The following is a 13163-nucleotide window of genomic DNA, read 5'->3' as shown; positions in this document are numbered from 1 at the left end:
TATTGTGTTCTGTGTTATTCAGAGCAGCTGCACGGGGTAACGCTGATACCCTCATAATTCCATGTAAAGCGCCAGACACATGTAATTAGTGCAGTGTTTGTTTTATAGTTCCTATTTGTTACTGACTTTAATCTCAGATACAATGCTGAAGGTCACATCAACTAAACTTCCAGGTAATTAATTAGTTAGGCCCTTCAAATAGCGTCACTAAGCGTCCCTTGACAAATGTCTGGGCGTATCGCATGACTCTTTTATTTTGTTAAAGAGGGGCTTGGCTGATGTTATTGAATTAGTTTAAATCTACTTTAATTCCGATGTTAGCTTCTAGAGACTGTAAATATATTGTTTACAACCACAGGCCCAAACGTCAAAACACGGTGAGGTAATGCCAAGCACATTATTGGCCAAGGTGAAATGTTCTTGGAACAAGAGATGATATCTCTCTCCCTGTCCTTCATCCTCTTCTCTCTCTTAACTCCTCTGCCCCCTCTCTGATCTGCTTTGGACTGGCTAGCCCGGGGTGTGGAGATCATTGCTGCATTTTGCAGAAGAGTTCCCTGCAAAGCACGCAAGAAGTACCACTAAGAATATATATAAAAAATAATTCCTAATAAAACGATGACTAATGGAGATGAGGTGAAAATGTATCATTAGTTGAACAGGTAATTGGAGACGCTCACATTTGATTGGCTGCTGTACGACACTATAAGACAGTGGTTCTCAACCTCAGTCCTCACGTACCCCCCCAACAGTGCACATTTTCCAGGTCTCCACACAGAATCACAGGTGAGATAATTAGCTCCACCTGTGATCTTTTGAAATGTTTCAGTGAATAATGAGTGCAGCTGTGCACCTGCCGGATGACCTGGAAAATGACCCTGGTCTGAATCTCCAGACCAGCGGCCCACAGGTGCAAGATACATGGATCTCACCCCCGGCCACCCCCCTGCTCCCCGGCTGCCGCGCTCCTGAGTCCCCTGCACAGGGCCAGCACATGCGCGGTAACTTCATACATACTGCCTTTGCAGCAGCCCCCAGTTGCTTGATTGGGTTCCCAGGTCTGGCGCATGCGCAGTATGGTCTGCGGTACTGTGCGTGCACAGAACCCGTTTTGGGGGCTGCTGCGCATTTGCGCAGAGAGAGGCATCCCGGAGGGAGGGAACACCTACCAATGGGATGCCTTGAGTGACTGGCAGGTCAGACTTCCAATAGGAAGTCACTGCCAGTCACAGTGAAGCCAGAGCGTCTCTGTTGCTCCTCTTCCTGTGAAGAATGTCTCCCACCTGCACCTTCTTAAAACCCTTGATATATTTGAAAGTTTCTATCATGTCCCCCCTTTCCCTTCTCAGCTCTAAACTATACATATTAAGAACGTCTTTCCTGGTACGTTTTGTGATGTAGGCCATGCACCATTTCATTCATATAACAACTAGTGGTTATATTTGTTGCATTATGAGTGAGTAGCATTATTTTCATACAGCGCAGGTATGAACACTAAGGAGCCCATTGATTAAGCTGTGAAAATCTTGCTACCACTGTCTTAAAGTGGTAACAATATGACATTGTCCAGCATGTACAGACAAGGGAGAGCAGTGATAACGAGGGCCATGCTGCAGAGGACTCGTTTCCATTGGCATCGGCAAGTCTGTATGCATGTGCTGATCCGGGCTGCCCCACCGGGTCCTGTCGCTATACATATCACTGGGTACATACCTCATGTAGTGTGTACCCCCAGCTTTACAGTACACGGTGGAGACATATTTTGTAAACAAAAAAATCACTGCCGCAATTATTCATATATAGGCCTCTAAATACAGTACTGTGTAGTCTCATCCCATAAATGCTCTATATCATACTGGTCTTTGCTGCATTTTTCTATGTGACATGTATAAACAGATACAATACTCCCTCTGTCTAATCTCTTCTGTAGTTGAAAGACCCTAAGAAAAAATCATGGAGGTCTTACTTTGATCTGATCGTCGTGGATACCAGAAAGCCACTATTCTTTGCTGAAGGAACCGTTCTTCGTCAAGTCAACACGGTAGGAGAGCTATAGTAGACTGATAACACAGAACAATAGCTTCCACCATAATTTCAGTATTCTGTTAATGAATGGGACTTTCAGTGACCACTTAACATAATAATTCGATTTCTGGGTATTCACTTTACACCTGATTCTATTTTCCAAACTGGTAACTGTGAATAAATGGTTGGTAATTATACTTATGGCAGGTAATTATACTTACTGCAGTTACTTTATACTTTAGATTAATTTATTCTATTTACAGGATAATGGTAAATTGAAAATTGGAACATATACAGGCCCCCACCAGCACTGTGCGGTGTACTCAGGAGGTATGTATGAGAGCAGGGGTTCTCAAACTACTTTGCTCGTGGAACCCATAACACAATAAATATAATTACAGGACCCCAGCAAGTTACTGCAGGTGGTCATCACATCACATGTGTGGTCAGCAGACTGCACATACATGGCAGCATTGTGGATTCATAAAATGACGTGAGAAGTCTGAAGTAACAGACAACTCAACAGATATATCAGACTCCTTAAATCACTGACTGAGATTAGAAAAGTCATCAGCCTGATGGTCAGCAACATGGAGTCGCGACCCCATGCAAAGAAGGTCGGGACCCACTTTGGGCCACAGTTTGAGAACCGCTGTATTAGAGTAATCATTCATTCTATACTAAATCAAAATAAATTGACTTTGGAGACCTATGTGGTGAACACAAGTAGCAATATGTACGCCTATACATACACTTATACACACCTACATACAGGCATAGGGCCTTATTTTGGTTCATTCTTTCTGACAAAATCCTTCTTAGATGGACAAAACCATTTGCACTGCAGGGGGGGGGGCAGATGTAACATGTGCAGAGAGAATTAGATTTGGGTGAGTAATTTTGTTTCTGTGCAGGAAAAATACTGACTGCTTTATTTTTACACTGCAATATAGATCTCACTTTGAAGTAAAACCCCACCCAAATCTAATTCTCTCTGCACAAGTAACACCTGCCCCACCTGCAGTGCACATGGTTTTGCCCATCTAAGAAGGATTTTGTCAGAAAGAATGAACCAAAATAAGGCCCATAGTGATTATGCAGCTTGTGACATACGGGCTGGCTCTGTCGCAGGATCCTCGGACATTGTATGTGAACTGCTTGGGATGAAGGGAAAGGACATCCTCTATGTTGGAGATCACATCTTTGGGGACATTCTGAAGTCCAAGAAGAGGCAGGGGTGGAGAACCTTTCTAGTTGTCCCTGAACTGGCCAAAGAGCTGAACATCTGGACTGAGAAAAGTGGTGAGTACCTACGTATTTGGTTATATTAAGCCAGATTTGGGGCAGAGATTTACATTTGTATGGAAGCTCCATAAGTAAGGAATATATTGCTTGGTAAATTGGATATAAGGTAATTATTCTACATATACTAGATCACTTATTGGCCGGGATGTGACGGGAGACGAGCTTTGGTCTTATTTTGTGAAGTGTCCAATTTTTCCGCAGTCAGACATTTAGCAAATTTGGGAAATGTAATAGAGTCCAAGTTCATTAAGAGTCAGAGGATTCCAGCTCCGAATTATAGCGGCCGGTAAAAAGTTGTATCCAGATGTCTTGCAGCTCATGTTAAACATGCAACTTGGACGCAGAGTAAGAAAATTGGACACAAAACAGCCCTATAAAGTCAAACATGATTAAAGCTGTTTTGTTGGGCGGGTGAGTCGTATTCGGCAATGTTCAAATCACTTATAAGTACACAATTGCTGCACATTTGTAACATTGCTGAATATTGCTATTTGAATCAGATGCACAAACAGCTTTTGCTGATTAAATTTATATGTGGCATGCCTATATTTTGTGTGTAATTGGAACTGCATCTGCACACTAATTTGTTACATATTCTGCATATCATTTTAATCAGTAGAAGTTACTTGTGCGTCTGATTCACATCGCAAAGCACATACTGTATGCTGCATTTGGTGCATGACCTATTTTGCCAGATCAAAGTATATTTTTCATTTTTAAGAGTAAAAATAATGTTTTTTTGTTGCAAATGTGCTGTAACTGTGTATTTGTTATTGGTTTACATCATTCCGAAATAACTTATCAAACTTATCAAAAAAATAAAGCAGCTTTACCTAGTTCTGTGTCAGAATGATAACTTGGCCACCATAACATCCTGGTCTGCAACTGTTTTATTATATGTCGCAATTCTGGTTGGTCTGAAAAAGTCAGACTCTTCCTGCTTTAAAAAGACTGATTTCATGCTATTTTTTTCCCAGACGCTAAAATAGGTTTTCACATCCCTGTCATTTTGTGTGTTTGATGTTGATAAGTTTGCATTGTACATCTGCAAATTCCCTTATATCCCCAAATATGTTCTCATCTCCGCAGATTTCAAGAAACCATCTCTTTACCCTTTTTCTAACTACTGCCCTCATTTATCTGCTGCCCTTGAACTACTTTTCTTTAATGACTGCACTCATCAAAGTGACCTTTTAGCTGAATCACCAGCCACTTTCCATTCCCATACTCCGTGTCGTCTCGGCTGCATTAGACACAGTCACTCTCTTCATTTTGACATTCTTTGCACTGGGCTGTCATGACAATGACATCTCCTGATTCATCTTCTACCTCTCCTGATGATCCTGGAATGTCTCTACAGCTGACAACTGCTGCTCTCTTTTTAATCTTTATATTAAGGTCACTCAAGACTCTGTTCTGGGCCTTCTGTTCATCTCTCTCTCTAGAAACTCATATACACCTGCAGCCTCACTACCACCCAAATCTACCACCTCCAACCTCTCACCTTATTTCTTGTCCCATGATGCCTCCCTGCCATATACACCTGGGTGACCAGATCCCACCTCAGATTTAATGGACTGGATGTAAGGAGATCCAAGTTCGACAGCTGTGCAGGATGTTGGACAAACTCAAGACTTTTTAAAGGGGCAAACAGTTACAATGCATGGTTTTGCCTTGTAAATGATTGCCCCTTTAAAAACATCCACACGGCCATCAAACTTGGACTTGATTACATTCTGCCCAATATCCTCAACTCATTATCTTCCCCTCCGTTATGTTCCCTAATCTGCATTAGAGTGGACATCATCATACTCTACTCTTTCCCCAGCCTGCTGCCTCAGCATTATGAAGGTCTCTGTCCTCAACTTTACTGTGAACATCCAAACCCTCTTGCCAATACTTTACGCCCTTCATGTCCGCTATACCTAGTCTCCCAAATATTTCTACCGACTGTCATTACCCCCTGCATTTGATGTCTCATGTCACTCTACCTACAGCTTGTGTCCCTATGTTTATTTTTATATGTGACTTCTATGGTGATTTCTCTGTCATACGAACTGAATTGACCAAGCAACATACATTTATTTATTTATTACAATTCTGCTTACTTTTGTTTTGTATAACGTATTTGTACTAATTTTCTAATATGCTTAATTGTCATAAAACATTCAAATATCTGTGGTGAAAACTATACACTACTGTTATTTTTTAGAGCTTTTCAATGAACTGAAGACTCTGGACATGTTTCTGTCCCAGCTGTACCAGTAAGTTACCAAACATACAGATATTGCCTAATGTTTCTGCACTTCTCAATCAAGATCTTCAGCTGGCTATACAATAGAACGATATCAAGCCTGAACGCACGATTTTGATGGGTCGTGTGATTGATTGAGTGCACATCATGAGGTATTTTGGTGCAATGCGTGGTCCCGCGGGTCGAGAGGTTGCTCAATTGATCATACGTGCTACATGTACGATCGGTCGGAATGGCTTGTGGTCGTAAGCAGATTGTATGTGTTTTATAGTGCGTACAATCGCTGGTTTGATCAATTATACGGCCTGCATACGATCATATGCAGGTCGTTCTAAAGTATGGCCAGGTGCACGGTGATATCGGCAGGCTCTTCCCCATTTTAAACAAAAATATTTCTCTCCCGTCAAACATATGAAATGGCCAAAGAAGAACAATAAGATTTATTTAGCTCAGGTTGGAAAGATTATGTTAGGAAATGCATTTTTATGTCTTCATAGAGGTGGTTATGGTATAGGGGGTCGACAATGTCTAGGTTGATAGTCACTAGTTTGACACTTATAAAAGGTCAACATACCCTAGGTCGACACTGACAGGTCAACATAAGCAAAAGGTCGACATTGACACTAAAAAGGTCAACAGGCGTTTTTCATGGGTTTTTGGTGTCTATGTGATATGGGCACTGTATGAGTGTACTGCTGCACTGACTATGCTTTGGGTATGTTGACAATTTAGTCATACTAGTCATTGTCGACAATTTGGGTGCACCCAGTGACTGTCGCCCTAGAATTTATATAGTGTGGCGAGCGGACGCGGAATACATGTAAAGTGATGCACGTCCCCGCGCGGGGCTCGCCACGCTTCGGGTTAGGTGGCACGTTGCGCTCACCACACTATATGAAATCAACTCCACGCCGACGTGGATAGTGGGGGTATGAAAAGGTCGTAGGACGCGTAACGCCGCCGCTCCCAACGCTTCGGATTGGCGTTCATAGTGGGGGTGGCGTGGAGGTGCATTTAACATTGTAAGCCCCAATTAGGATGCTTATACAATTAAACATTGTATAGGGGCTTATACAATTTAAAATCACATTGCATTGCTGTGCATCGGGTGTATGCCATGCGATGCGAATATATGTTGTGTGACCTAATATCGTGGGCGCCGTGATAATACACAAGTACCCTGGATACCATAGAGGTACATGTGTGACAATGTGAGTGTACAGTTACTATTAGAGTGGAACCCATTGTGTACATACTCTCATCCGCAACTGCACTATGTATATAATGCCCAGGTGGTTTTTAGTGGCCGATGATTGTTATTATTGTATAGAAATGGGTAAGGATGGCACAGAGGAATCTTATTATTTTGAACCTTGAAAATATGTTAATTAATTAGAATAACACGGAGGCCCTGTTATATTTTGTGCCCGTTGCCCGATTGAACATTTAAACTTCTGCTTTCCACCAGACACATGGACAGCGGCAGCATCGATTATCCCGACATCAGCTCAATTCAGAAGCAGATTCAGGTACCGTGATCCAGCAAATCTGTCTCACATCATTGCAGCTGGTTGGGCGGTATCTAAAAACACTATAATAATGTCTTGAAGTACGATTAGATGATCTCTCCAGAAACACAATGTTCCCATGCTGAGTACAGAGGATACAGTTGTGTCACTGGGGAAGAGCTGGATGTTATACCAGATGTCAAGTTTCAGGGATGAGTCCCTAGAACCAGGCTAGTTGTGATCTTTTACTTTTGCAGACAAAGGTGCTCATCGGTACTTGGCTGCCTTTGGTCATAGCATAGGCATGTAGTAATAGGGGCTTCTTCTGGACCAAATCCTGACACTAATAGAGTGATAAAACACTGAGAACAGGAAATGCAGGTACTACCACAGGCCATAGCCCATGCCTGCACTCAGGGCACCGGCGAGTCGGGCTGGGGGCACCCCGGTGCCGGGGGGGGGGGGGGTGTGTGTGTGTGTGTGTGGTAGTAGTAGCTGTCGTTCGGCGCTGTCTATTTAAATCTGGCGGCGGAGGCAGCGGGGGTCCCTGCAGTCTATTAAAAATCACGAGCGCTATCCGCCGGGCTATGCGGAAGCGCTTCTAGTGTGAAAACACTGGCAGCACGCTGATTGGCTGAGATCAGCGTGCGCCATGCTGCCAGAGTTTTCACACTAGAAGCGCTTCCGCATAGCCCGGCGGATATCGCTCGTGATTTTTAATAGACTGCAGGGACCCCCGCTGCCTCCACCGCCAGATTTAAATAGACAGCGCCGTAGGACAGGTACCCGGGCGGCACAAAATTCCGCCCTCCAGTGGCCGGCGCCCTAGGCAAATGCCTAGCTTTGCCTAGTGGTGGCGCCGGCCCTGCCTGCACTGTAGTCAGGTAGCCTCCAATACATTGTCAGAATGCAACTCTGAGCACTGGGGGGGGGGGGGGGGGGGGGTTGCAGACTTAAGGAGTAGTCTGGGTACAAAACTGAGGACAGAACCAGTGGTGATCCAAAAGTAACTAAAGTCCAAAGTCAGGGCAGGCAGAGATCCAGAAAGTAGCCAGAAGCAACCAGATCCAGAATAGGGGCAGGAAACAGACAGCAGCTGTCTCGTCGGTTCAGTATGAATGAATTATAGCAGCTTCTTTGGTATAAAATGCAGGGAGACCGTTTAGATGGCAGAGGTTTTATCGAGGCTTGGGAAAATATTCTAAATTTCTTCGTTTGCCAAGTGTTCCCATACATTACCAGATTCTTGTTTCCATCAGGCAGATCGGATAGATTTATCTTTAGGGAAGTACCCAGCTTAATACTCTAACCCCAAATGGCAGACTGGATCAGTCATGCTGTTACATAGAAATTGATGGCAGATAAGAACCGCATGGCCCATCCAATCTGTTCCCAGAAGTTACAGTATTAGGGGTAGTAGTATCTGTTAGCATAATATGGTTAGTTTAGGGATTTGCATATTAGGGATAGGGTATTAGGGTTGGTTTAGCAGTTTGAGTTAGGGGTTATGGTTAGTGTGAGGTTTGGGGTTAGGATTGAGCTAGGGTCAGAATTTAGGGTGGTAGGTCAGGCAGCAAATTTGTCACTTCTGAAAATCTCGCACTTTAGGGTCTACACTAGGCCTCATCCTTGGTATATTAAACAAACAGTAGGTAACTGTGCACCTAGTCAAAACATACCAGAACGTAGTGGGTATTATTAATAACGCATTGTCTATTAGGAGGAGCCTAACCCTATATTGGTAGCCTGTATGCTGTGGCTTTGGCGCGGCTGCAGGTTACAGTACACATGCTGATAAAATCATATTCTTCCTGATCTTGTCCTGTTCTCTTCTCCCCATGAGTGTGGCTAACTTTTCTCACCCTCTGTGCACAGAAAGTGACTCATGAGATGGACATGTGCTATGGGAAGATGGGCAGCTTGTTCCGCAGTGGCTCACGCCAGACACTGTTCTCCAGCCAGCTCATTCGTTATGCGGATTTGTATTCATCTTCGTTCCTGAATCTCCTGTACTATCCCTTCAGCTGCCTGTTCCGCTCTCTCCCTGTACTGGTATGTATGTGGAAGGAATACGGAATTCACTGCACATAGGGGTTATTCAGACTTAATTGTTACATCTGCCCCATCTGCAGTGCACATGGTTTTGTCCATTTTCTCATAAAGAAGCTTTACGATCAGGCCTGAATAACCCCTATAGTCTGCACAGCCAGGGCTAGCCCCCCCCCCCCCCCCCGACCATCACTGCCCTACTAGGACTCCTAACACTGAACATATCCTGTAGCACCCAGGCACAAATCAAATATTTGTCAGATCATTATGGTTTGTTACAACTTTCATTCCCATTTTGTAATATCTCTTTGTTTCATTTATATTCACATTTTGTTTTCAACCCCTCCATTCAGTGTTTGATGGGAAAAAATGCTGAATAACCTGCCCTTCCTCCACTCGCACTGCTCTGTGATATTATTGCTCTATGATATGCCATGTACACAAGGCCCGACCCGGCGGCCGTCGATACTGATGGCCGCCAGCCTCGTCCAGGAGGGATGGTGTGCGAGAGGAGGGATGCTGCATTGAGCAGCATGGGACTGCTGACGATCTGGCAGATGGAAGCAGAAATAGAGTTGCCCACTCTATATCTGCTTTCAATCCTGATCCATAGGGATAGAATGCAGCCAACACTGTTCGATTCAGTGTCATTTTCGATTCGATAAAGTCCAAATCAAATAAAAAAAATGACACTGAATCGATCCCTGTGTACACAGCAATATACAGATGGATCCACTTTTAACAGGCGAGCCGTGCATTGCCGCGAATGGGGCGCCTGAGCGTCTCACACAGGCGTGCCTCATTCACACTGAATGCACCTTTAAGAAGAAAGCGGCTCCATCTGTACAATAGGTGGAACCCTGGACCTCATTCAGATGTGGTCGCAAAACAGCTGAAGTGAGTAAGTAGATGTTTTTGTACTGCACATGCGTCTGTCGCAGTGCACGTGCATCGGGAGTTGCGGTGACATTGCAGCAAGTAATTAGTGAGTCACAGAGTGACGGGAAGACAGCGTTTGGTGGTGGTAACAGGGAGTGGCCGGATAAACAGGTGTGTCAGCATTTAGAGTTACAATCGCACCTGATACTGAAGAGCCCTTTGGTGCCGATGTATTAAGCCTGAACTAGAGCTGAATGGGAGGGTGATAAAGAGTGATAAACGTCCAACTGACATGTTATAGGCGGTCTGAAAAATGCCAGTTAGAAGCTGATTGGCTGGACGTTTATTACTCTTTATCACCTTCATGTTTATCTCTTTTTAAAGCCCTGTACACACACATCGATTTGATGTTACATTCGATTTTCTATTAGATCTTTCCATTCAATTTGGCATTAGATCTGTACTTTTGCATTAGATATCAAATTTGATATCCATTCATGGAACATTGTACATATTCGATTTACTATCAAATCAATATTTCCTTGGCTACACAGTAGATTTTTCTGTTTGATTTTGTGAAAACGGGAGTGCGCATCGAAAGTGACACAAAAACCATTTGATTTTGTTTAGGATTCGATTTTGCTTCTATAAGCAAAATCGAATAGAAAATCGTGAAAAATCGATGCATGTGTACAGGGCTTAAGGCTTAATACAGCTGCCCCTCGGTGTAACAGATGAGCAGCTCAGAGTTGCCTTGAGGCTCTCAGACTCTGCATGAAGACTCCGCTGATACATCGTTATCATGGTTAGTTGTACACCATCAGACAGAAGTGGGCATTCCGATGCCCAAATTAGCTTGTGCCCATATTAGCTTAATATGGACAGCAAAAAAACACTCAACAATCACATCAACAACCACATCGGAATAATACAAATTTTGCGCTGTGCTTTAGAATAGCGGCATTATGTGTCATAAGGCTGCCTGTAAGAGTAGCAGATAAATATTACTGCTAAGACAGACACTGGGATTTCACATATTTCTGCTTCACAGATGCCACATGAATCCACGACCGACCACTTAAGTGTGGATGGTGCAGATGCTAGGAAGGTTCTCGGGGAACATCTGAAGCACTTCAAAAGAGAACATGTAAGTTTGGAACACCATAGGGCAGTGGTTCCCAAACTGTGTGCTGTGGCGCCCTGGGGTGCCTTGGGCCCCTTGCAGGGGTGCCTTGAGTTGGTGGTTCAGGACCAATTCAAATTAATTATGGTCAATGTAATTGGCTAAACCAGTGCTTGTGGCTGCCAATCATAACATATGTGGACAAATAGAAGCATGCCTGGTCTCACACAGCATAATTAAAGATGACATATGAACAATTTTATTATAGATTTTTTAATTTCTTAATTAGAATATTTTGGCCTAAAGGTGCCGTGAACAATATTCTGGCTTGAATCCAAAAAGTTTGCGAACCACTGCCATAGGGAGTCATTCTGAGCCCTAAGGCAAGCCAATCAGGGCCTTCCTATTTCTTGATTGACTGTTTCTAGCCTTTGATGACGAAAACAGAAACCCTGACTGGCTGTCCAGCTATTGATTTATTGGATGTCAGAGGCAAATTGCATTTGTGATTGTTTACATTTGTTTTATAAATCCCATCCGATTACGTAGTATCAGTCCAGGAACAAGGGAACAGTTAAGTATTAGGGAAGAAAAATAATAATAAAAAAATATATATAATTTAAAAAAATAAAATATATATTTAATATAAATACAGGCACTACATTTTTATTATAAGATGCAACAACACTATTGATAGAGTAAATATTTTATTATAGATTAAAAGGAGACACCACTTTCAATGACAGAAAGGGGGGGGGGGGAGAGGGGAGAGATAATTTCTCACTCATTTTTATTATGGCACCCCAATCAATTATAACTTTTAAAAGGTGTGCATTTTTATTATTACACTTGTACCCACAGCCTAGGGGTACTATAAAGGGCACAGTGCTAGTTGTTACCAGACTAGGTAACTACAAGTAGGGGGCTGCAGAATGGTATAGGCCTGGGGTCGGAGAAAGGTTATGGTATAGAAGATCAGCGATATCTAGATCAGCAATGTTTGCGACTAGCTAGATGCCTAAAAATAGACGGCAGCGTCTAGATTGACAGTAACAGAAAATCGACACAAGCAAAAGGTTGACAGGAACATGGTCAACACTGCATGTGCGCTTGCCATGCTTCAGGCACTCTATTTCCACGAGATAGTTAAAAAAATATATATATATGAACAAAACACTTGTGTCAACCTTCTGTTAATGTCAATCTAGTATATGCCAACCATTTTAAAGGTGTCTAACCAATCACGGTAGACTTTTAGTAATTGACCAAGTCATTGTCAATGTGAACATCGTTGATGTGTCAACCGGATACGAGGAGGGAGTGGGGACTTGCCATTTTCTCTTTTTTTGTTTTTAGCCTCCCTAGGACAGGCCAGATAGCAGCGACTCTGCCATTCAGAGGAACATTTGTTGTTCAGTAAATGTTTGGGGAGACTGGTGTATCCATCGCTTATTACACCCAAGAATTTTTGTATGGGGAAAAAAAAAAAGGTACTTGTGGAGTATCACGGCTCCCATCGTATGGCATCGTATGCCATATGTAGTGGCATACAATGGCATACGATTTTTACCGATTTTTGAGCATTTTGATCAAAAATCGTATGCAATCGCATCGGATGCCATACGATGCGACCCGATTTTGCACTGAAATGCATCAAAATGTGTATTAAACTAGTGAAATGCCCCCAAATGCCATTTTTCATAGTGCACCACCCCCACTATCAACGTCAACCCGAAGCGTGGCGAGCGCAGCAAGCCCGCGAGGGGCGGCGGTACGCGTCCTACGACCTTTTCATACCCCCACTATCCATGTCGGCGTGGAGTTGAGAATAGAATAGTGTGGCGAGCGCAGCGATCCACCGAGCCCGAAGCGTGGCGAGCGCAGCGAGGGGACGCGGATACCTTCACAGCTATACGCGTCCCCTCGCGGGCTTCACAGGGCTCGCCACACTATTCTATTCTCAACTCCACGCCGACGTGGATAGTGGGGGTATGAAAAGGTCGTAGGACGCGTACCGCTG

At 43.5% G+C, this 13163-nt stretch overlaps 1 protein-coding gene across 1 annotated transcript in view; it reads left to right on the top strand.

The window, feature by feature from the left end:
- The window catches only part of LOC146075435 (5'-nucleotidase domain-containing protein 4-like), a 46241-nt gene that overhangs the window by 27525 nt on the left and 5553 nt on the right, over positions 1-13163 (top strand). Inside the window, exons 11-17 of the mRNA XM_083184664.1 lie at positions 1931-2041; positions 2289-2355; positions 3157-3327; positions 5543-5594; positions 7053-7113; positions 8968-9144; positions 11072-11167. Of these exons, the coding sequence (XP_083040790.1) occupies positions 1931-2041; positions 2289-2355; positions 3157-3327; positions 5543-5594; positions 7053-7113; positions 8968-9144; positions 11072-11167 (735 nt within the window). The remainder of the gene's footprint in view (positions 1-1930; positions 2042-2288; positions 2356-3156; positions 3328-5542; positions 5595-7052; positions 7114-8967; positions 9145-11071; positions 11168-13163) is intronic.

Source organism: Crinia signifera, chromosome 4 (genome assembly GCF_055691185.1).
Source record: "Crinia signifera chromosome 4, ASM5569118v1, whole genome shotgun sequence".
In the NCBI taxonomy this organism is placed as follows: Eukaryota; Metazoa; Chordata; class Amphibia; order Anura; family Myobatrachidae; genus Crinia; species Crinia signifera.
This window is presented reverse-complemented; position numbering and strand designations above follow the sequence as displayed.